The sequence below is a fragment of the Aquarana catesbeiana genome, linkage group LG04 (assembly GCF_042186555.1).
Source record: "Aquarana catesbeiana isolate 2022-GZ linkage group LG04, ASM4218655v1, whole genome shotgun sequence".
Lineage (NCBI taxonomy): Eukaryota > Metazoa > Chordata > Amphibia > Anura > Ranidae > Aquarana > Aquarana catesbeiana.
In genome coordinates this window covers 314408813-314430715 of record NC_133327.1, presented here as the reverse complement: position 1 = coordinate 314430715, position 21903 = coordinate 314408813, and the positions used below count along the sequence as shown (strand labels likewise).

The 21903-nt window shown below is 42.3% G+C and overlaps 1 protein-coding gene across 2 annotated transcripts in view; it reads left to right on the top strand.

Moving 5' to 3' along the window:
• IMPG1 (interphotoreceptor matrix proteoglycan 1) overlaps positions 1 to 21903 on the top strand; it is a 439262-nt gene that overhangs the window by 175776 nt on the left and 241583 nt on the right. For both annotated transcript variants that reach the window (XM_073626835.1, XM_073626834.1), the window contains exon 8: positions 8011 to 8069. In XM_073626835.1, coding sequence (XP_073482936.1) covers positions 8011 to 8069 — 59 coding nt within the window. The remainder of the gene's footprint in view (positions 1 to 8010; positions 8070 to 21903) is intronic.

Genomic DNA, 21903 nt, shown 5'->3' with positions numbered 1-21903 from the left:
ATGCTGGAACTTCTAAAACAGTGATTATGGAGACTGTCAGTAAGACTATCTGCTGTGAAGTGGAAATGACCCCAGTTAGGAGACTGGCTTTATATCTTGAAGGAGACTTTCCTCTATACAATGCACTGTAAAGTGGAGAGGCAAGCGTTAGAAATGCATGTACAAACATCGTGGTGATTGCTGCTGATAAACATGTCAATATGAAAATGAAAATGGGTTAATGAAGACTGGCATCTCTGAAAATGCTCCTGTGTTTAATGAAGAGCCACAGGCTCACCTAGATGGAAATGTTTATGTGCTTAGCGCAAAGCTGCCGGGTCCCAGTGATGAAATTTTGGTAATGGAACCTGCTGTGTTTAACAATGTAATATTGCAATCTGGTATACTTAATGATGAAATCTGCAATGTGTCTACTCTTCTGCTACTGTTTTTCTGTATCTCACTGGACAGATGGACATGTATTGCAGAGTATGTTTGATACACAAAACAATTACACTGGGATAGTTTGGTGAAAAGCTTATTATCAGTGGTAAACAAGGTCTCTGTATGTCACAGTGTGGCCAAAGAAGCTGGTGTTGGTGGATGTATGACATAGCACAAGAGAATGAAGAGATTGGGGTCACTAACCCAAAGTTGGGTTCATGGAACAAAGGACAAATGTCAGCACAGTTGGTGGATTTTTATATGCCAGAGGTGCACTCTGAAGTTGCTGCAGGAGAAACTCTGCAGTGTTTGCATCATTTGCTGACACTACCCTGCAAGGAGTTGACAAGAATGTTTTTATTGATGACAATGATAAAATGTGTAATTCATTGCAGATTCATGGTGAGCTGGTTGCATTGGTTGATGGTAGACCCAAAGATCAGTGTGATGTGATGGCTGAGGCTGAAACATGTAATGAGATGGGTGATTGCTTAACCTCTTAAGGACCGGAAGGATTTGCCCCCTTAATGATCAGGCCATTTAGTGGTATTTGATCACCTCTGCGGTTTTTATTTTTTGTGCTATAAACAAAAAAGAGCGACAATTTTGAAAAAAAAAAAAATCAATATTTTTTGCTTTTTGCTATAATAAATATCCAAAAAATAAATAAAAAAAAAACTAATTTCTTCATCAGTTTAGGCTGATATATATTCTTCTACATATTTTTGGTAAAAAAATCACATATATTGATTTGGTTTGCACAAAAATTATACAAAATAGGGGATAGATTTCTGGCATTTTTATTATTCATTTTCTTTTTTACCAGTAATGGTGGTGATCAGCATTTTTTAGCGGGACATTGCAGCAGACAAATCAGACACTTTTGACACTTTTTTGGGACCATTAACATTTGTACAGTGATCAGAGCTAAAAATAGCCACTGATTACTATATAAATATCACTGGCAGGGGAGGGGTTAACACTAGGGGGCGATCAAGGGGTTAAGTGTGTTCCCTCATGTTTGTTCTAACTGTGGGGGGATGGGACTGCCTGGATGAGGAGACCGGTCGCTGTTCCTAATCTTTAGGAGCAGCAAATCTGTCTATCCTCCCTTGACAGAACGGAGATCTGTCTGTTTACATTGACAGATCTCCATTCTGTCTCTTTCAGGAGCGATCGCAGGTGGCTGGCGGGTGGCCACGCGCATCGTCTCCATCGTCGCACTGCAGGCACGTGCGTGCCTCCCCTAGAGTTCTTAAAGCGCCTGACGTACCATGGTGGCGATTCACCCAGGGGAGCCAACCTGCCGTAGTATAACTGCAGGGGCTGGTCCTTGAGTGGTTAACTATCACAGCAGAGATAAATAATGCAAACAAAATATGCCCCCTACTTGTTTAGGAGGGCAGTTTAAGAAAAGATTTTCCACAGTTTAGGCTGGATCCAGAGGCAGACAGTGTACTAAGACAAGGTCCCCTGCAGGTTAGGGAGTGTGGTTTGGGAAATATTTCCCACAATTTAAGACGTTCCAGGGAAGCAAAACTTTACTAAATAGCTTATATGCCCCCAAAAAATGACTTGAATAAGGTTAGCGTTAGACTCTTTAAAAGTGTTACATGACTCAAAGACACCTGAATGGAAAGACAAGTGGTCTAACATGAAGAAAAAGACTGAGATTCTGCAGTCAAATGGGAGTTTTAGTGATGAAACTGACAGAATCGAGTGTACAGTGGCCATGGAGGAACCAAAGAAGTTTAGGCAGTTCACCAGATATGATTAATAAAATGGCACCCATAAGGCTTTAGCACATCAAGGAATACCCACTATAACTGGATCCTCTGGCTATGCATCATTACGTTTTCCTAGTAGCCATCTAGGGGTCTTAAGATTGCAAAGGCTTGTTCTCTCTTCTTTTTTTCTTTCCTACTCTATTCTTCTCCTACTTTTCTCCAGTGATTTAAAATCTAATGTTAGGCTTGATGTAAAAATGGTATGTGTTGCTTGCTTGCACACCTATCTTTATTGATCAGACAAAAGGCTGCTTGTGTGGATATGTTCTAATATAATACTCCCCACTGAATGACGCCTAATGTCATATACACTGACAAAGCTGGACATTGTTTTTCATTTTTTTATAGGGTATAGATGACCTCTCCTGTTTGACATGGGAAACAGCCTATTAGTTTTCAGATGCTACATCCTCTGTAATCTGCAGAAATGTGATATTTCTCATGCAGAATGTTGTACAAAGTATTGTATGTTTTGAAGAATGCTAAATAAAAAAAATGTGTTATTTATAAAAAAGTTACTTATACATAGGAGGAGATTTACTAAAACTGGTGCACACAAAAACCAATCAGCTTCTAACTTAAGGTTGTTCAATTAAGCTTTGCCAATAAGCCCCCGTTCACATCGGCACATCGGCATTCAATTTGACATGTTAAAAACCGGAGCCTATTGCCGGCCAAATTGGTGCGACACCGACATTGCAGTGCCGCACAATTACAAAAAGTAGTTCCTGCACTACTTTTGGCGACTTCAGGGGCAATTTCAATAGACATCTGTGCATGAACCCGCGCAGATGTCTCTCAAAGCACCCACGAAGTTGGACTGAAACGCGTTTGAAATCATGGGAGTTCGGCTGAACTTGCACGATTTCAAACCCGCATTCAGTGTGAACCTCTGCTTAAACCTAGAAGCTGATTGGTAGCTGTTCACAGCTGCACCAGATTCTGTGCGTACCAGTTTTAGTAAATCTCCCCCATAGTGTCCAGAAACTTACCAGCCTGAAACTTTTCTGCCCTTGTTGTTTTAACTTTGGATAGTAAAACTTTTTTTTTGCCAGTAAATACCTTATACAGCCCACTTCCTCTTTCTTGCTTGGTAAAAAGCCTAGGCGTATGACATCATACACAGCACCTCATGCACAGGGAAGCTTCAGAATAGCAAAGATTTTTTTATTTTTTTATTGCAAATTATGTGTGCAGACTGCAGTTCCTCTTTAAGACTGGAGGCTTCATGGAGACTTGTTTTACCCGGGTCAGCACCCTTATTGGGTGATAGTCTATGTATAAGTAGATAGTCTATGTATAAGCAGATGGTCCTAGCAGGCTAAGATAAAATGTGCACACAGGGTAGCACCGCTCTAACTGTGAAAACCTCCAAATATACGTGTTGGTTACTGGTACACGTCACAAACTCGGAATATGGATATACTGCATGGAAAGAATCCGCACTCTGAAATCCATCCAAAACCTTTATTCGATAATCATCAAGTACAAAGTAACTGCTAACATGTGTCAGCGAAGAGCCTTGTTCACAGCATAGTTACCCACATAACCATTACCAACATATATACAAAAAGAGACTAGAACCACTCCCATTCATTAGTCAATGCAATTAGCTATAGATGAGAATCACCATTGTATAGAGACTCTCTGAAGGTAAAAAAACTTTTTTTGCATACATTTAAAATATACATTGACACAATCAACATGAAAAAACAATGATAATCATCATAGATTATCGTATATAAATTCTGTGATTTAAAAATATGAATGAAAACCATTAAACTATTTGTGGGTCAAAACTAAGATTTCACTAAAGGAACTGATTCACAGTGAGAGATATTGAGGGAAAATTAGGGCATATGAATGTAGATGAGAAAATTATGCATTCAACCTATTAGATGTGATTATTAACGTAAAAATACATTAACATCATATCTAAAATTATTTCCTGTCGGCATTCTCGTTTTTTTCGTTAAAAATCCACCTAACTTCTCTCTCTAATAGCTTGCGGAGGGTGTCCCCCCCTCTAGGTGGATTTTTTACTCTCTCTAGGCCAGTGGTCATCAACCCTGTCCTCAAGGCCCACTAACTGGCCAGGTTTGCAAGATAACTGAAATATATCACAGGTGATATCATTTGGTGCTCAGTGATTGCAGTATTCTAGTCTGCATCTCCTCAAGGTAATACATCAAGCCTGGCCTGTTAGTGGGCCCTGAGGACAAGGTTGATGACCACTGCTCTAGGCCATAAAAAGTGAAGGAGGACATATTACCATGATGCACATATTTAAAATGTTTAGACACGTTCGATAAACCCTTATCATTCTGATATGAAGCTCCATGAAAGTGTTTGCTCACCCATGTCCTGAGAGATCTAATTGTGCAGCCCACACACTGCAGACTGCACAAAGTACACTCTATTGCATAAACTATGTAGGAGGAACCACAGTTTATGTAGTCCCACAGAAAAACTCCTTCCCTGTAGCACAAGATTGTTCTTCGATTTTTTTGGTATGTTTGTGGCAGAAACGACATGTGATGATGCCACAGGCATATGATCCATTGCACGTAACCATGTCCTCTCTACACCTTTGGACAAAACAAGCTGGGTGATAACATTCCTCCCAAAGTTTTGCCCCGACGCCTGGAAAATCTACACTCTCTCGTTAGGAATGGAGAAAGATCACAATCCGTGGACAAGATAGGTAGATGTTTTTTAATGATATGCTTAATTTGATTAAATTCTACTGAATAGGTGGTAGCAAAAGTAAGAATATCTTGGCCATCAGATTTGCCTTTTTTATGGGATTTGTGTTTCAATAACGTGGATCTATCCCTGTCTACAGCTGTGGCTATTGCTCTGTTCACATCCCTGGAGTTATATTTGCGTACTACTAATCTAGAGGCTATTGTGTCACACTCCTGGACAAAGCTTCTTTCAGTGAAACAATCACTCTTAGCTCTTATGCATTCACCAAGTGGAACCGATCTAATCGTATGTGCAGGATGACAACTGGTCGCCAGCAAAACCGAGTTGTCGGTGCATTCTTTTCGGTAAGTACGAGTAGATACGGTTCCACTTGTAGAATTACCCTCCAAATTGATATCCAGAAAATTAATTTTAGATTTATGAAAATCACAACTTAAAGGGAAAGGTGTCCTCTGAGGTGCCCTGCCATTAAATAACTAGTCATCTATGACCGTACCATTTAATGTGGCTCACAAAAGGATTATTGAGAGAAAAAATAAATGTTTCCTCCCACCGCCCCATGTATAAATTAGCTAAAGAGGGGGAAAACTTAGCCCCCATAGAGGCACCTTTACACTGGAGATAAAATATATTGTCAAAAGAAAAAAAAATGTGCTTTAACAGGAAATCGACCGTCATTATAATAAACTCTCTGAGTTCCATACTATAGGAACTATAGCATTGGAGATGAAACCTGAGGGCATCAAGAGCTAATTCATGGGGAAGGCAAGAATATAATGCTTTCAAATGCATTGTGATCCAAATGGAAGTGTCATTCCATGTCATACTTTCAGTGCTAGCTAAAACAGCTGTAGTGTCTTTAACGTACCCCGGTAACAATGGGACATCCCTGGATGGTAGGGGTATTTTTATGCTATTTTGGTAGGTGATAAAAAAACGGGACCACTGGATCATGAACCAACAAATACTCTCCTGTCTTGGGGGACATGACTCCCATTTCTACACCTGTATCTAGCAGGTGAGATAAATGCTGTTTGAAAAGGGGAGTCAGACTGGCAGTTAGGGTGCGGTAGGATGTTAGATCTGTTAATTGGCGTAAAGCCTCTTTCCTATAATCCTCTGTGCTCATGACCACCACTGACTCCTTGTCTGCTTGCCTGATCACTATTCCTTTATGATTTTTAAGGGTTTTTAATGCCAGTTATCTGATTGAAAAGAAGAAGATGTCCCTACTCTCTCATTAAGGGCAACAAGATCTTGTTCTAGTTTGAACATTTCCACTGCATTGCTATGTGTATGCACTGGATAGAAGTATTTATCACCTCCTACAACATGATTTTCATTTAACTCGTGAGACCCACCCATGGACTCAATCCATGAATGAAGAATCAAGAATGAGGGCTCTCCAAAGCTAACCTCATCATTAAATCCTGAAAATTAAACTCATCTCTATGTGATGTATTCTGTATGTCAATCTGGCCACCTTCAGATGAGACCATGGGGGGTTAGATGCAGAGAAAAATGTTTTTTTTCAAATCTATATTTCTAACAAAACGATTGACATCCAATAGAGTATTAAAGATATCAAAGTGTATTGAGGGAGAAAAAGAGAGATCTTTAGAAAGCAAAGATAGATCAGGATCCGAAAGGGGGACATAAAAAAGATTCACCACATTATGAATATTGTCCGTATTCTGTTTCACCTGCATTATAGTTTCCTGTTGCCCCTTGTTTGTCTCAAATATTGCGGTCTTTGATGTGCTTCGACTCCCTCCTCTTGTTTTTTCTTTTCCTTTTTCTTTTTTCTTCCCCTGAATGTCCTTTGTGGCTGAATAGTTTTTTGATTGTTCTGAGAAAACACAGAAGATGATGAGCTCATAAATGTAACTGAAGCACCTCCATGTGTGATATCAGAGAGCTCTGATTGTGAATCTGAGATTTCAGGAGAGCTGAAATAGCCAGGATGCTGAAGTTAGGCATCTGTGTTGCTGTGGAAGAAAGATGCTGAGAGTTGCAAAGACAAGCGAGGTTGTGAAGTGATTTTTGTGAAACTTTCTTTTAATAAAAGTGGTCAAGGCCAGCACTAAAAAAGTGAAAGCTCTATCTTCAGCTAATCTTTCCACCAAAAGTATATATATATATATATATATATATATATATATATATATATATATATTAGGTTGTCCACAAGGTTTAGGAGTGTCTATGGGAATTTTTGACCATTCTTCTAGAAGCGCATTTGTGAGGTCAGTCACTGATGTGGACAAAAAGGCCTGGCTCGCAGTCTATACTCTAATTCATCCCAAGGGTGTTCTATCGGGTTGAGTTCCATGTCTTTATGGACCTTGTTAGTGCACTGGTGCGCAGTCATGTTGGAATAGGAAGGGGCCATCCCCAAACCGTTCCCACAAAGTTGGGAGCATGAAATTGTCCAAAATGTCTTGGTATGCTGATGCCTTAAAAGTTCCCTTCACTTGAACTAAAGGGCCAAGCCCAACCCCTGAAAAACAACCCCACACCATAATCCCCCCTCCACCAATTGATTTGGACCAGTGCACAAAGCAAGGTCCATAAAGACAGGGATGGGGGAGTTTGGGGTCGAAGAACTTGACTGGCCTGCACAGAGTCCTGACGTAAACCCGATAGAACACTTTTGGGATGAATTAGAGCGGAGACTGCAAGACAGGCCTTTTTGTACAGATCAGTGCCTGACCTTACAAATGCGCTTCTAGAAGAATGGTCAAACATTCCCATAGACACACTCCTAAACCTTGTAATTGACCTTCCCAGAAGAGTTGAAGCTGTTATAGCTGCAAAGGGTGGGCCAACTCAATATTAGACCCTGCAGACTAAGACTGGGATACCATTAAAGTTCATGTGCGTGTAAAGGCAGACGGCCCAATACTTTTGGTAATATAGTGTATATATATATATTTTTTTTTTTACTTTTGGTGAAAAGATTAGCTGAAGATACCTAGGGTATCAGAAGAGATAGTATAAGAGATATTTAAAACAAATCAAACAAAGTCTTAAACAGTACATGCTGCTAAATGTAATTATCATTCAACATATCGTATTGTTTTTTTCTTAGATGCAAAAGGTATTTGAAATGCTTCCAGGATTCAAAGAAATACAGGTTCTACGATTTAGGTAAGAAATACGTATTTTTCTGTTTTTTGACTGTCACAACCAATTATAGTGCGTTCCTCCAGTCTACTACCACAATTCCGTTTGTCAGGCTCAAGATCTCAGAAACATGTGGTAGATTTCCTTCTTTTACTTTTTTTTTCTTTCTACTTTTATAATTTTTAAAAAAAAAAATGTTTGAAAATGCATAGCATATGCATATCGAAAGGATACCAGCTCAGCATGCAAAATCATCTGTCATCCCCATAACAAGCATTTTGCAGACATAAGTTTGCCCTGCTATATTAAACCCTTTCATGACTAAGCCTATTTTTGAAATTTGGTTTTTACAAGTTAAAATCCATATTTTTTCCTAGAAAATTACTTAGAACCCCCAAACATTATATATATTTTTTTAGCAGAGAATCTAGAGAATAAAATGGACATCGTTGCAATATTTTATATCACACGGTATTTGTGCAGCGGTGTTTTAAATGCAAATTTTTGGAAAAGGGACACTTCCATGAATTTTAAAAAAATCCAAACAGTAAAGTTACCCCAATTTTTTTGTATAATGTGAAAGATGATGTTACACCGAGTATATAGATACCAAACATGTCACACTTTATAATTGCACGCACTCGTGGAATGGCGACAAACTATGGTAGCTATGAATTTCCATAGGCGACGCTTTAAATTTTTTTTATGGTTACCAGGTTAGAGTTACAGAGGAGGTCTAGGGCTAGAATTATTGCTCTCACTCTGACGATCGCGGCGATACCTCACATGTGTGATTTGAACACTGTTTACATATGCGGGCGCGACTTCCGTATGCGTTTTCTTCGCTGCGCGAGCTCGCGGGGATGGGGGCGCTTTAAAAAAAAATTTTTTTTATTTATTTTTAGACTTATAAATTGTGTTTTTAAAAAAAATGTTTTGTTTTTTTTTTTACTTTTATTGCTGTCACAAGGAATGTAAACATCCCTTGTGACAGTCATAGGTGGTGACAGGTACTCTTTATGGAGGGATCGGGAGTCTAAAAGACCCCCGATCCCTCCTCTGCATTTCAAAGTATTCAGACCGCCGAAAACGGCGATTCTGAATACTGTGTATTTTTTAAAATTCGGCTCCATTGGCAGCTGAGTAAACGGAAAGTGACGTCATGACGTCGCTTCCGCGTTTACATTGAGAAGGCTGGAACGAAGCCGCCCACAGCTTCGTTCCAGCACGCCCACAGCCACCGGAGGCAGCCGATTGGACACTGGGCCTCCCGATCGCACGGGAGGCCCGGTAAGAGCGGCAGGAGGCGGCGGGAGGGGGGGACGTCCCCTCCCGCTGCTCTGGTATAACAGCCGAGCGGCTTTTAGCCGCATCGGTTGTTATATATGGGTAGCCGATCGCCCGCTCGAAACAACGGTACCAGGATGATGCCTGCAGCTGCGGGCATCATCCCGGTATAACCCCCGAAAGCCGAGTACGCACATATGCGTACGGTCGGCGGGAAGGGGTTAATACCAGCACATATATCTTTCAGCATTAGATGGGTAAAATAATAAATAATAAGTGGTGATGTTAAAAAGTTTATGTGTAATTTACTTGCCCCAAGTAGTGGAAGGTAGCTTGAAGCTCCATGCACAAACCCTTTTTTTGGAAAAAAAAAGTCCCTCCCCTTCTGTTTCAGCAAAAGGTTAAGAGTTATCCACAAAGTGTATTTTATCTTTGTTGTCTTGCAGAAAGTTTCCTCTTACTTGAAAACCCTGTCTAGGGGAAGAAAGGGTTCCCTCTCCATTTAGTATGGGGTTTTCAATGGAGATTATCTACTAAAAATGTAAAGGTTGTGCACCAAACTAGATAGGGTGAAACTAAGATCACTTTGTATAACCAATCATGTGCAGGGATTAAACATTTAAAATGAACAGAGTTTCATCCTAAAAACTAGGCTAAGTTTATGTGGCAAATAGAACAGTATCTGCTCCTTTAGTAGATCAACCCCAGTGATTTACTGAAAAAGTAAAATTGATTTAGAATGAACCAGGATATGCATTTCAGCATGTATAGGTACAGAAAGTAGTTCATTGTGATGCACATTTCCAAAATGCAAATAAATTATATTTTACATGTGAGGCACTGGCTGCCAGGATTGTGGACAGTGTTTATGTGTCACATTTCTCACGATTTCTCACCTGGTGTGGGACTTCAGGGTTTGTGTCGAATATGTGTTGTAAATATAAATGATGACTCCCAGGACCTCCTGCTCTCTAGCTCCCTTGTTACCACCTCCCATGCTCGCCTTCAGGACTTCTCCAGAGCCTCTCCCATCCTCCGGAACTCCCTGCCCCAGTATGTCCGATTAGCCCCTACCCTGTCCACCTTTAGGAGATCCCTGAAAACTCATTTATTCAGGGAAGCCTATCCCACACCCACCTAACTGTCCCCGAGCCACCCCCATCAAATCATTCTCTGCAGCTATTACCTTTTGTACCATCACCCCCTCCCTTAGAATGTAAGCTCTACGAGCAGGGCCCTCCAGTACCTATTGTATTGAACTGTACTGTAATTGTGTTGTCCCCCTATACATTGTAAAGCGCAGCGTAAACTGTTGGCGCTATATAAATCGTGAATAATAATAATAATAATAATAATGACTAATAATTGAATGGAATTATTAGTATTGTTGTCGAAACAGGAGTGTGATAACGGGTATAGAATGCAAACTCCTCCAATCCTAAAGCAACTTGTTTTTTTCCAAAGAGTAGCATTTTTGAATCTCAAAATAGATGACAAAGTCCAACAATTGCGAAATAATATAATGATCAGAAGCCTCCAGAATACCAAGTTCTGCTGTCATAACTTAGCAAGATTAACCTTCACTAATATACACCTACTCCCAATTGACTAGAATGTAGAGCAATCTGATTCGTTTTTGAGTATACTAGCACAAAATAGATGGCTTTGTCATCTATTTTAGAATCCAATAAACGCTACTCTCTGGAAAGAACTGAGTTGCTGTAGAAATTCTTTTGGATTGGAGGAGTTTGCATTCTATACTTGTCAATGCACTCCTGTTTCCACAACAATGCTAATAATTACACTAAGTTATTAGCCATGATTAATAATTATGACAATATAGAGAAAACAAACCTTTTATTTTCCCAGAATCTTAATAATTCCTGTCCTGAGTCTTGGAGCCCAGAGCTTTGTAAAGCTTTGGATAGGAAACGCCTCCATTCCTACAGTGGGTCCACATCTTGCCTGGTTGTAAGTAGTGGTGACTATACTTTCTCTTCACAGAGCACTTCAAGTGATTATTCCATAGCTTTAACTTTAGAACACCAGGAGCCTCCAAGGCCCAAGGCTTCAGTGTGCCCAAGCTCACATGCTGTACTCAGGGGATCTCTGAGTGGGAGTGTCAAGCGTTAACTACCACTGTAACAATCCAGCTGTGTGATGAGCCAGCATTTAGCCTTAAGGCCCCAGGGTCACTTTGGGAACTCACCCGCACCCTTTCCCAGGAGTCTAGTCAATTCAGACTCCAGTGACTACATGGCAGACACAGGGCTGAGGGTTGGGAAGAAGCCTGAACCTTTCCTGTTGTGATCATTATTATGTGGTTGTTTAACACCTCACCCTGCCTTGCTAACACACATAGTCCCCTAGCTCTGCTCTCACAGACTTTCAGTGCTTAAGGTCTTTGAATCTGTAATAACTGGGCACACTGACTCTATGCTATGGACTTGCTGAATATACAGTAAGCGCAGGACAAACCTGCATGAACTTTTCTTGGTTGTCACTGTCCCCTGCATGGTTTACCACTGCCAACCAGCTGAGACTGCTCCCTTACATATGGCATACCCATGAAGTAAATGTTGCCTTATTTTGTTCATTCTCTAATTGATTGCAATAAATACTGTACCTTATTCACACAATTTCTATGACTTTTCAAGACATAGTATTTGAGACTAGCAATTTAGGTTTTATTGTGTTTTGCAAAAGTAAACATGATCACAACCCCTGCAAGTTTGGTCAATTGTGTGAATGTTAGGTGGATGTGAAGCAAAGTATGCACGTGACTTTTAGTTCCCAGTCCTCCAATCCACCAAATTCAACCAGACACTATACTATGCTTTATTTCTCTGGGTATAGAAGCTTTTCAAATAGTCTTCTGCTGAAAATATTATTAGACATAGGCTGATGGGACCATACAATGAGTGAAGGATATTTTTAACTTGATATTTGTTCAAAATAAACTTGTTGATAGAAAGATCCTGAGTCTGTTTATTTATATATGGGGTTAAAGGTAATTTTCTAACAAAAAATAGCGATGTAAACTTGTAAACAGACTCAGGATCTTTCTATCAACAAGATCCTGGGTATAAATATCAGTAAATTATAATTATATATATTTCTTTTTTTTTTAGATACCCTAGGTAATAAAATGGCAATTGTTGCAATTTTTTTTATGTCACACGGTATTGGTGCAGCATTTTTTTTAACACGATTTGGTGGGGAAAAAAATACACTTAAATGAATACATATGCATGCGCAATGTAGGTGTGCGTTCTCTTCTACATGTGAGCATGGAGGAATGGGGCGCTTTTCAATTTTTTTTTCTTCTTCCTTATTTTATTTTTTATTTTACACTATCCCTTTAACCACTTGAAGACTAAGCCTTTTTCTGATATTTGGTGGTTACAAGTTAAAATCAGTATTTTTTGCTATTTACGTAGAACCCCCAAACATTATTTATATATTTTTGGCAGAGACCCTAGAGAATAAATTGGCAGGTGTTGCAATATTTTATGTCATGCTGTATTTGGGCAGCAGTCTTTCAAACTAAATTTTTTGGAAAAATTACACTTTCATGAATAAAAAAAAACAAAACAGTAAAGTTAACCCGATTTTTTTTGTATAATGTGAAAGATGATGTTACGTCGAGTAAATAAATACCTAACATGCTTTAACCACTTGCCGACCAGCCACCTTCATTATACTGCTATAGGTTTAAAAGATATTCTCCTGTGATGGTGCGGAGGGCCTTAGTGAGAAGTGGCAGTATTTCCTGTTTATGTAAATATAAGGTGATCAAGCATGCCCCACTGCCTAGGCTGACTAGGGGAAGTCCACGAGACTATGTATGAAAAAGGAAAGAGGAAGGCGCATGGCCTGATGCATTAATCAAGATAAAAAAAGTTTATTCCAAACAAATAGGTATATACAAGGAAAATACTACGTGTTCATGAATAAATAAATGACAGTGATCTCATTTGATAAAACAGTATGAATTGATGCCCATACAAGGGATAAATGAATAAATGGCTAATGCGTTTCAAGGGGTTTCCTCTTCATCAGAGCCTTAGACAGCCACAGCTGGTCGGTAGGTAGTGATATGTCTATATATAGAGAAACGACTGGATGGGAGGTATATTGCACGGTGAATGGTACGTTCTTAGATTGTCCTTCATTGTGGTAGTGTTTCTTTCCGCATCGCAGCTCTCTATATAGGACAGATATCAGACAGATATAGATAGATTTGAGGACACTAATCAAAATGTTACAGCCATAGTAGTATAAAGTGTGTGTGTGTGTATATATAGATAGATAGATAGATAGATAGATAGATAGATAGATAGATAGATAGATAGATAGATAGATAGATAGATAGATAGATAGATAGATAGATAGATTAAAAAGTAAAAACACATATATATATATATATATATATATATATATATATATATATTCTTAAGTACATTGCACATGTGTCCATGCACGGCGCTTGTGCACATGACCCACATGTATATATAATTTAAAAAAGTGAACCTGGACATACATATACGCTCCTTCACATGTATGTGTAAATACACGAAGGAAATGGACTAATGGATGGCTCAACTAAAAACTTGCATAAGAGTATTATTATTGGTAGATCCCATACAGTATTGTGAACATGAATCAAAACAGCAACAGATGCCCTCCTTGCGGCAGGTTGGCACGGCTGTGCTAACTGCCGTAGGTGTACGTCGGCCGCATTAAGAACTATAGGGGGCACGCGTAACGCCTAGTGATCAGGAACAGTGATCTCTCTCTACTCCCAGTCAGTCCACTCCCCCCACAGTTGGAAACACCTCCCAGGGAATGCATTTAACCCCTTGATCGCCCTCTTGTGTCAACCCATTCCCTCTCAGTGACATTTATACAGTAATCAGTGCATTTTTATAGCACTGATAGCTGTATAAATCTCAATGGTCCCAAAAAAGTGTCAAAAGTATCCAATCTGTCCGCTGCAATGACATAGTACCACTAAAAATCAGTGATCACTGCCATTATTAGTAAAAAAATAAATAATACAAAAAATGCCATAAATCTATTCCCTATTTTGTAGACGGAATAACTTTTGGGCAAACCAATCAATATACACTCATTGAGATTTTTTTTACCAAAAATATGTAGAAGAATACATATTATCCTAAACTGATGAGGAAATTTGTTTTTTTAAATTTTTTTTTGTTTATTTATTATAGCAAAAAGTTAAAAATATATATATTGTAATCTTTTGGTTTAAAAAATTATTTATTTACTTCCGCCCTAGATCGGAAGTGATGTCATGATGTCACTCTGGTCCTCTAAGGCCATGGAGGCAATCAGAGATGATCTAGTCTCTCATTGCCTCTGTGACCAGCCGGCCACACCTTTAGATCATTTCTCGGACACACCAGTGGAAGGCTGAGAAACACCAGCAGGCTTCTCCCCTTCCACCACTACAGAAAGCGTTCCAGTGGCTATTGAGCCACTGGGAAAACTTTCATGAGAAAGCCAGCCACCGACTGAAAAAAAAAGATACTGGGGAGTTATGGCTGATAGCATCAGCCATAACCCCGGTAAACCACTTGCAAACCGCAACATATTTATGCATATTGCGGTCAGCAAGAGGATAAAGACCTTGAAGAAGAGAAAAGCGGACCTGTCATGGCTCAAAGCTATTCCTAGATTGTAAGCTCTAATGAGCAGGCCCCTCTAATTCTTCCTGTATTGTAGCTGTACTGTCTGCCCTCATGTTGTAAAGCGCTGCGCAAACTGTTGGCACTATATAAATCATGTATAATAATAATAATAATAATAATTACATAGGGGGCTTGGTAGCCACCTGTGATAGCAGTAAAGTTAAATGAAAACAAAATGTAACATTTTAAATCAGTTTTAATAAAATAACAATAGTTTAAAACAACTTTAAAAGCAACCTCTGCCCACTGTGAGAATTCAAATGTGGCATAGGTCCTGCAAACTTATGTACACAGAGGATGCACCACACATGTGAGGTATCGCTGCGAATGATAGAGTGGGAACAATAATTCCAGTCCCATCATTCATGATTAACTCTACACTGATAACATGTAAAGGGTTTTAAAATGTTGCCTAGGAAAAGTTTTAAGCACCATAGCTTGTCGCCATTTCTCAGAAAGCAAACAACATTAACTTTTGACATGCTTGGAATTTATTTACTTAACACAACTTTTATATTTTAGAAAACAATTGGGGTATGACATAAAAAAGGTAATAGCCCTCGTTTTGTTCTACAAGACCTTTGCTTTCAAACAATATATAATGTTTGGGTGTTCTAACTAACTTTCTAGCACAAAAAAGGTGATTTTAATATATGTGTAAAAATACAGAAATTGCCCTGGACATCAAGTGGTTAAATATGTCCCTGAAAACATTATTTGAAAGTTGAAAAATACATAAACCAAATGCAAAATGTTTTATAGAATTTAACTGAACAAGGTATTATTTTCCGTCAGGTAAAGCGGTTTAGATATGGAAGTAGTTTATTCTCCTTAACTAATGTTTGCATCAATGTTAAGGTCGTTTGTAGATACATTTCTACTTAGAGACAGAAACATAATTTATAATCAATATATATTCAACATGAACTGTTCATACGACAAAGAAAGCAAACGAAGACACTATGGGGGTCATTTACTATAGCGCCAAAAATGATCCTGCGAGTACCAAAAAATAACTCTCAAAAAGGCCAGAAAGACTTCAACTCTCAGAAAGTCAGCGCTAATGCAAATGGAAAGCAGTGCTATTGTGGCAATAATGCCTGTCAGATCACATATGCTGGAATAGTGGAAGTCAATGGGGCTCGAACCTGCAAAATCCAAAGTTCTCACTGAAGGCTTATATGCAAGTTCTTTGCCATAAAAAGTGTTTGGGGACCTGGGTCCTGCCCCAGGGGACATGGATCAATGCAAAAAAAAAATTTTAGAAACGGACGCTTTTCCGGGAGCAGTGATTTTAATAATGCTTAGAGTGAAACAATAGAAATGTAATATTCCTTTAAATTTCGTACCTGGGGGGTGTCTATTGTATGCCTGTAAAGGGGCGCGTGTTTCCCGTGTTTAGAACAGTCTGACAGCAAAATGACATTTCAAAGGAAAAAAAATCATTTAAAACTACTCGCGGCTATTAATGAATTGCCGGTCCGACAATACACATAAAAGTTAATTGATAAAAACGGCATGGGAATTTCCCACAGGGGAACCCCGAACCAAAATTTAAAAAAAATGGCGTGGGGGGTCCCCCTCAATTCCATACAAGGCCCTTCAGGTCTGGTATGCATATTAAGGGGAACCCCGGCCAAAATTTTTTTTAAAAATGGCGTGGGGTCCCCCTCAAATTCTATACCAGACCCTTCAGGTCTGGTATGGATTTTAAGGGGAAGCCCGCACCAAAATTTAAAATAATGGCGTGGGTCCCCCCAAAAATCCATACCAGACCCTTTCCGAGCACGCAACCTGGCAGGCCGCAGGAAAAGAGGGGGGGGCGAGAGAGCCCCCCCCTCCTGAACCGTACCGGGCCACATGCCCTCAACATTGGGAGGGTGCTTTGGGGTAGCCCTCCAAAACACCTTGTCCCCATGTTGATGGGGACAAGGGCCTCATCCCCACAACCCTTGCCCTTGTGGTTGTGGGGGTCTGCAGGTGGGGGGCTTATCGAAATCTGGAAGCCCCCCTTTAACAAGGGGACCCCCAGATCCCGTCCCCCCCTGTGTGAAATGGTAAGGGGTGACCATTTCACAAAAAAAGTATCAAAAAATGTTAAAAATGACAAGAGACAGTTTTTGACAATTCCTTTATTTAAATGCTTCTTCTTTCTTCTGTCTTCTATCTTCTTTCTTCTTATCTTCCTTCGGTTTCTTCCTCCATCTTCTTCTTCTTTTGGTTCTTCTGGTTCTTCCTCCGATGTTCTCGTCCGGCATCTTCCTACGCGGCGTCTTCTTCCCTTCTTCTCCTCGGGCCGCTCCGCATCCATGATGGAGGCTCCCGCTGTGTGACGCTTCTCGTCTTCTGACGGTTCTTAAATAAAGGAGGGTGGGGCCCTCCGTTATTTAGGAACCGTCAGAAGACGAGAAGCGTCTTTTGACACTTTTTTTGTGAAACGGTAGGGGTACTTTTGTACCCCCTTACCATTTCACACAGGGGGGACCGGGATCTGGGGGTCCCCTTCTTAAAGGGGGCTTCCAGATTTCGATAAGCCCCCCGCCTGCAGACCCCCACAACAACCAGGCAAGGGTTGTGGGAATGAGGCCCTTGTCCCCATCAACATGGGGACAAGGTGTTTTTGGGAGGCTACCCCAAAGCACCCTCCCAATGTTGAGGGCATGTGGCCTGGTATGGTTCGGGGGGGCACTCTCTCGTTCGGCCCATCCCTAGTTATCATTTAGAATCATGGGGTACAACTTGTCAAGCAACTCGGAGGTCCAAAGTCGCCCAACTGTGAAACAAGTCATATATATTTTAATAGAAAGGAGCTCTCATTTATACTTGCATTTACATCAGCAGAACAAATGCAGGAAGTGATGTGTGCACATGGGCCAGAAGCAAATGTGTGGGGATGTCAAACAAATCAATGAACCCCACCCACACCAAATCTAACTACCACATCCACCCCGCATTGATTAAGCACAAGTACATATCATAACCTTATCCGGAAAAAGAGCAGCACCTCCTCTTTGCTAAAGAGGGACCTCGCCATGTCCACCTAGATGGAGATCATGACCAGCACAGGGACTTCCGGGTGATTACAATGACTTATTTCTGGGTCAGAAGGCGAAACCACACCCTTTTGATCGCTGCTGCGAATATTTGATCGCAACCACGATTAGCATTGTATTATTTTTGTTTATTTGCAGATATGCAAATTTGTATTTCTACTTATGATATTTAAAGGCATTCAATAAGAAATGGTGTCCCTGGGTTAGCAGCAGGTGAATGACAAAAACAAAAGGCCAGTTTGAGCTCTGGTTCACACTGACAGAGGGAGGAAATCGTTCAGCTGAAATCACACACTTTCATTCCCGCATGTCAGTCCCGACTGCAGGGGTAATTTCAGAGACATCTGTGCAGGTTTCTACACTGATATCAATACAAATTGCAAAGTCGCACCAATTAAAACAATTGTCACCGCTTTGACATGTCAAATCACACCAATGTGAACTAAAGCTGACACATACAACACTGCCTATCCACCAGTTGAATTCATTACCTGCAATTCTCCACAGCTGCTATATATAAAGATTCCACCTTTATCATTAACTTGCAGGCGTGCAGAAGCCTAGGTTTACATTGGAGCGATTTGTCATGCGATTTGAGAGATCGAAGCGCATGACTAATGGCAGCAATGGCATTGTCCCAATCGATGCAACATTTTTTTTTGTGGCGCTGCACCAGTTTGCTAAAGTAGTTCCTGCACTACTTTTGACGATTTCAGTTGTGACTTCAATAGACATTTGTGTATGAAGCCACACGGATGTCTATCAAGTCGCACTTGAAATCACGCTGACCTTGCTACTTTGAAATCATGCTACTTCAAGTGAAGTAGCACGATTTCAAAGTAGCATCAATGTGAACCAGGGCAAAGAGATTAGTTTTTTGGTGCACAAATACATATTGAAATAAAATATAAGATATTGCACTTTCCCAAACACCACCACCACAAAAACTAAAGAGAAAGAAAAGTAGAAGAAAAAAAACCCACCACAACAAAGCTCAATAATGTACTTTTATTTTACCAGCAGAAAAAAAAAATTTACATTCATTTACTAGCTTCAAAAAAATTTGGACAGGATATATGGTGCTACATTTAGCAATGGGATTTTAAGGGCCTGCTCATAGGAGCTTACAATCTAAAATTTGACAAAACCTTAGTGGACACAGCTTTAATTTCAGTGTATAATGGGCAACTCATCACATTTTTATCTGCAAGATTATAGAAACATACTTAACAGTCATTCTTACAAAGCATTCCAACATAATATTACAAAAGACTTATTCAAAACACCCACCACCAGCCCACAATCCACACATACATACTTTGGTGACCATGTTCTGCTGGAAGCTGCATTTGGTGTACACGATTAAACAACAAGATCAAAAAGAGTAGGTCAGCAGATGCTTCCAAACCATGTTTGCATGATCAGACAGGAACAATACACGCACATCATTGACAGCATGGTCACATAAACCCACTTTTGATTGAAACGTGTGAGAACCTCCTACACATAAATACACATAAAAACACATAAATACTGCATTTCTTTGGACATACAAGTGATGGAATTACATTACTCAAGAGTTCTTCTTGATTTATTCTGTGATATTTGGTGTTTTTTTGTGGGTGAAAGCATAGGCGTCCTTAAGGTGGGGCTATTGAGGTTTGAGCCCCGAATGTGGGGCCAATAGCCCTGAGTGTCTAAGCGCCGGGTCCTGCAGCAGGGTTGCCACAATGCCACCTGTCTGGTTTGGACACACGTGCCCGGTTTTCAAGCCGCCTGAAACCCGGGCACATAACTGTTCAGCCGTCCTGTGATCAGTGGCCCCAGCTGCAAGATCAGGAGAGGCGCATTCGATTCCCCGTGCGCACCGCCATCAGTGTTATATCACATACAGCCTGTGCGAGCGCTGGGCAGCAGGCGCTCTGTGATTGGCTGTGCAGGCGGGAGACATAAGGGTCTGTGATTGGCCGGTGGAGCTGCTGACTGGTCACATGTGGAGGCGGGGAGGGGCTGGACTGTGGGTGATCGCGGCCGCCCCGAGCCCCGCCTCCCTGCCTGGCACACGCTGTGTCTCCTCCTGACTGAGGTCTCTCTGTTATCTGCTCTTCCACTAGTCTGTCTGTCAGCGTGCCACTCTCTGTAAGCCCACCCCTCTGTCATCCCGCCCCTTTGTGTAAGCCCACCCCTTTCTGTCACTGCCCCCCTCTCTGTCAGTGCACCCCTCCTCTGTCCACTCCCCTCTGTCAGCACCCTCCTCTGTCAGCCCACCCCTCTGTCAGCCTACCCCTCTGTCAGCACCCCCCTTGTCAGCACCACCCCTCTCAGACACCCCTCTGTCAGCAGTGCACCCCCTCTCAGCAGCCCCCCTCTCTGTCAGCAGTGCACCCCCTCTGTAAGCACCCCCTCTCTGTAAGCATCCCCCCTCTCTGTCAGCACCCCCTCTCTGTCAGCCCACCCCCCCTCTGTCAGCCCACACCCTCTCTGTCAGCCCCCCCTTCTCTGTCAGCACCCTCCCTCTGTCAGCACCACCCCGCTGTCAGCACCCCCCCTCTGTCAGCACACCCCCTCTCTGTCAGTCCACCCCCCTGTCAGCACCCCCCTCTCTGTCAGCAGTGCACCCCCCTCTCTGTTAGCCCACACCCTCTCTATCAGCGCCCCCCTCTCTCTCAGCATCCCCCCTCTCTCTCAGCGTCACCCCTCTCTCTCAGCACCCCCCTCTGTCAGCACCCCCCCGTCAGCTCACACCCTCTCTGTCAGCCCACACCCTTTCTGTCAGCCCATCCCTCTCTGTCAACACCCCCCCTCTCTGTCAGTATCCCCCCTCTGTCAGAACCCCCCTCTGTCAGCACCCCCCTCTGTCAGCACCACCCCCCCTCTGTCAGCACCACCCCCTCTCTGTCAGCATCCCTCTCTGTCAGCCCACCCCCCCTGTCAGCACCCCCCTCTCTGTCAGCTCACCCCCCGTCAGCACACACCCTCTCTGTCAGCCCATCTCTCTCTGTCAGCACCCCCCCCTCTGTCAGCACCCCCCCCTGTCAGCACCACCCCTCTGTCAGCACCACCCCCCTCTGTCAACACCCCCCTCTGTCAGCACCACCCCCTCTCTGTCAGCATCCCCTCTCTGTCAGCCCACCCCCCTGTCAGCACCCCCTCTCTGTCAGCCCACACCCTCTCTGTCAGCCCACACCCTTTCACTCTCAGAGTCCCCCCTCTCTCTCAGCGTCCCCCTCTCTCTCCGCACCCCCCTCTCTCAGCACCCCCTCTCCGTCAGCTCACACCCTCTCTGTCAGCCCACACCCTCTCTATCAGCGCCCCCTCTCTCTCAGTGTCCCCCTCTCTCTCAGCACCCCCCCTCTCTCTCAGCACCCCCCCTCCGTCAGCTCACACCCTCTCTGTCAGCCCACACCCTCTCTGTCAGCCCATCCCTCTCTGTCAACACCCCCCCTCTCTGTCAGCAACCCCCCCGTCAGCACCCCCCCTCTGTCAGCACCCCCCTCTGTCAGCACCCCCCCTGTCAGCACCACCCCTCTGTCAGCACCCCCCCTCGGTCAGCACCACCCCCTCTCTGTCAGCCCACCCCCCCCGTCAGCACCCCCCTCTCTGTCAGTCCACACCCTCTCTGTCAGCCCACACCCTCTCTCTCAGCGTCCCCCTCTCTCTCAGCATCCCCCCTCTCTCTCAGCTTCCCCCCTCTCTCAGCACCCCTCTCTCTCTCAGCACCCCCCCTCCATCAGCTCACACCCTCTCTGTCAGCCCACACCCTCTCTGTTAGCCCACACCCTCTCTGTCAGCCCATCCCTCTCG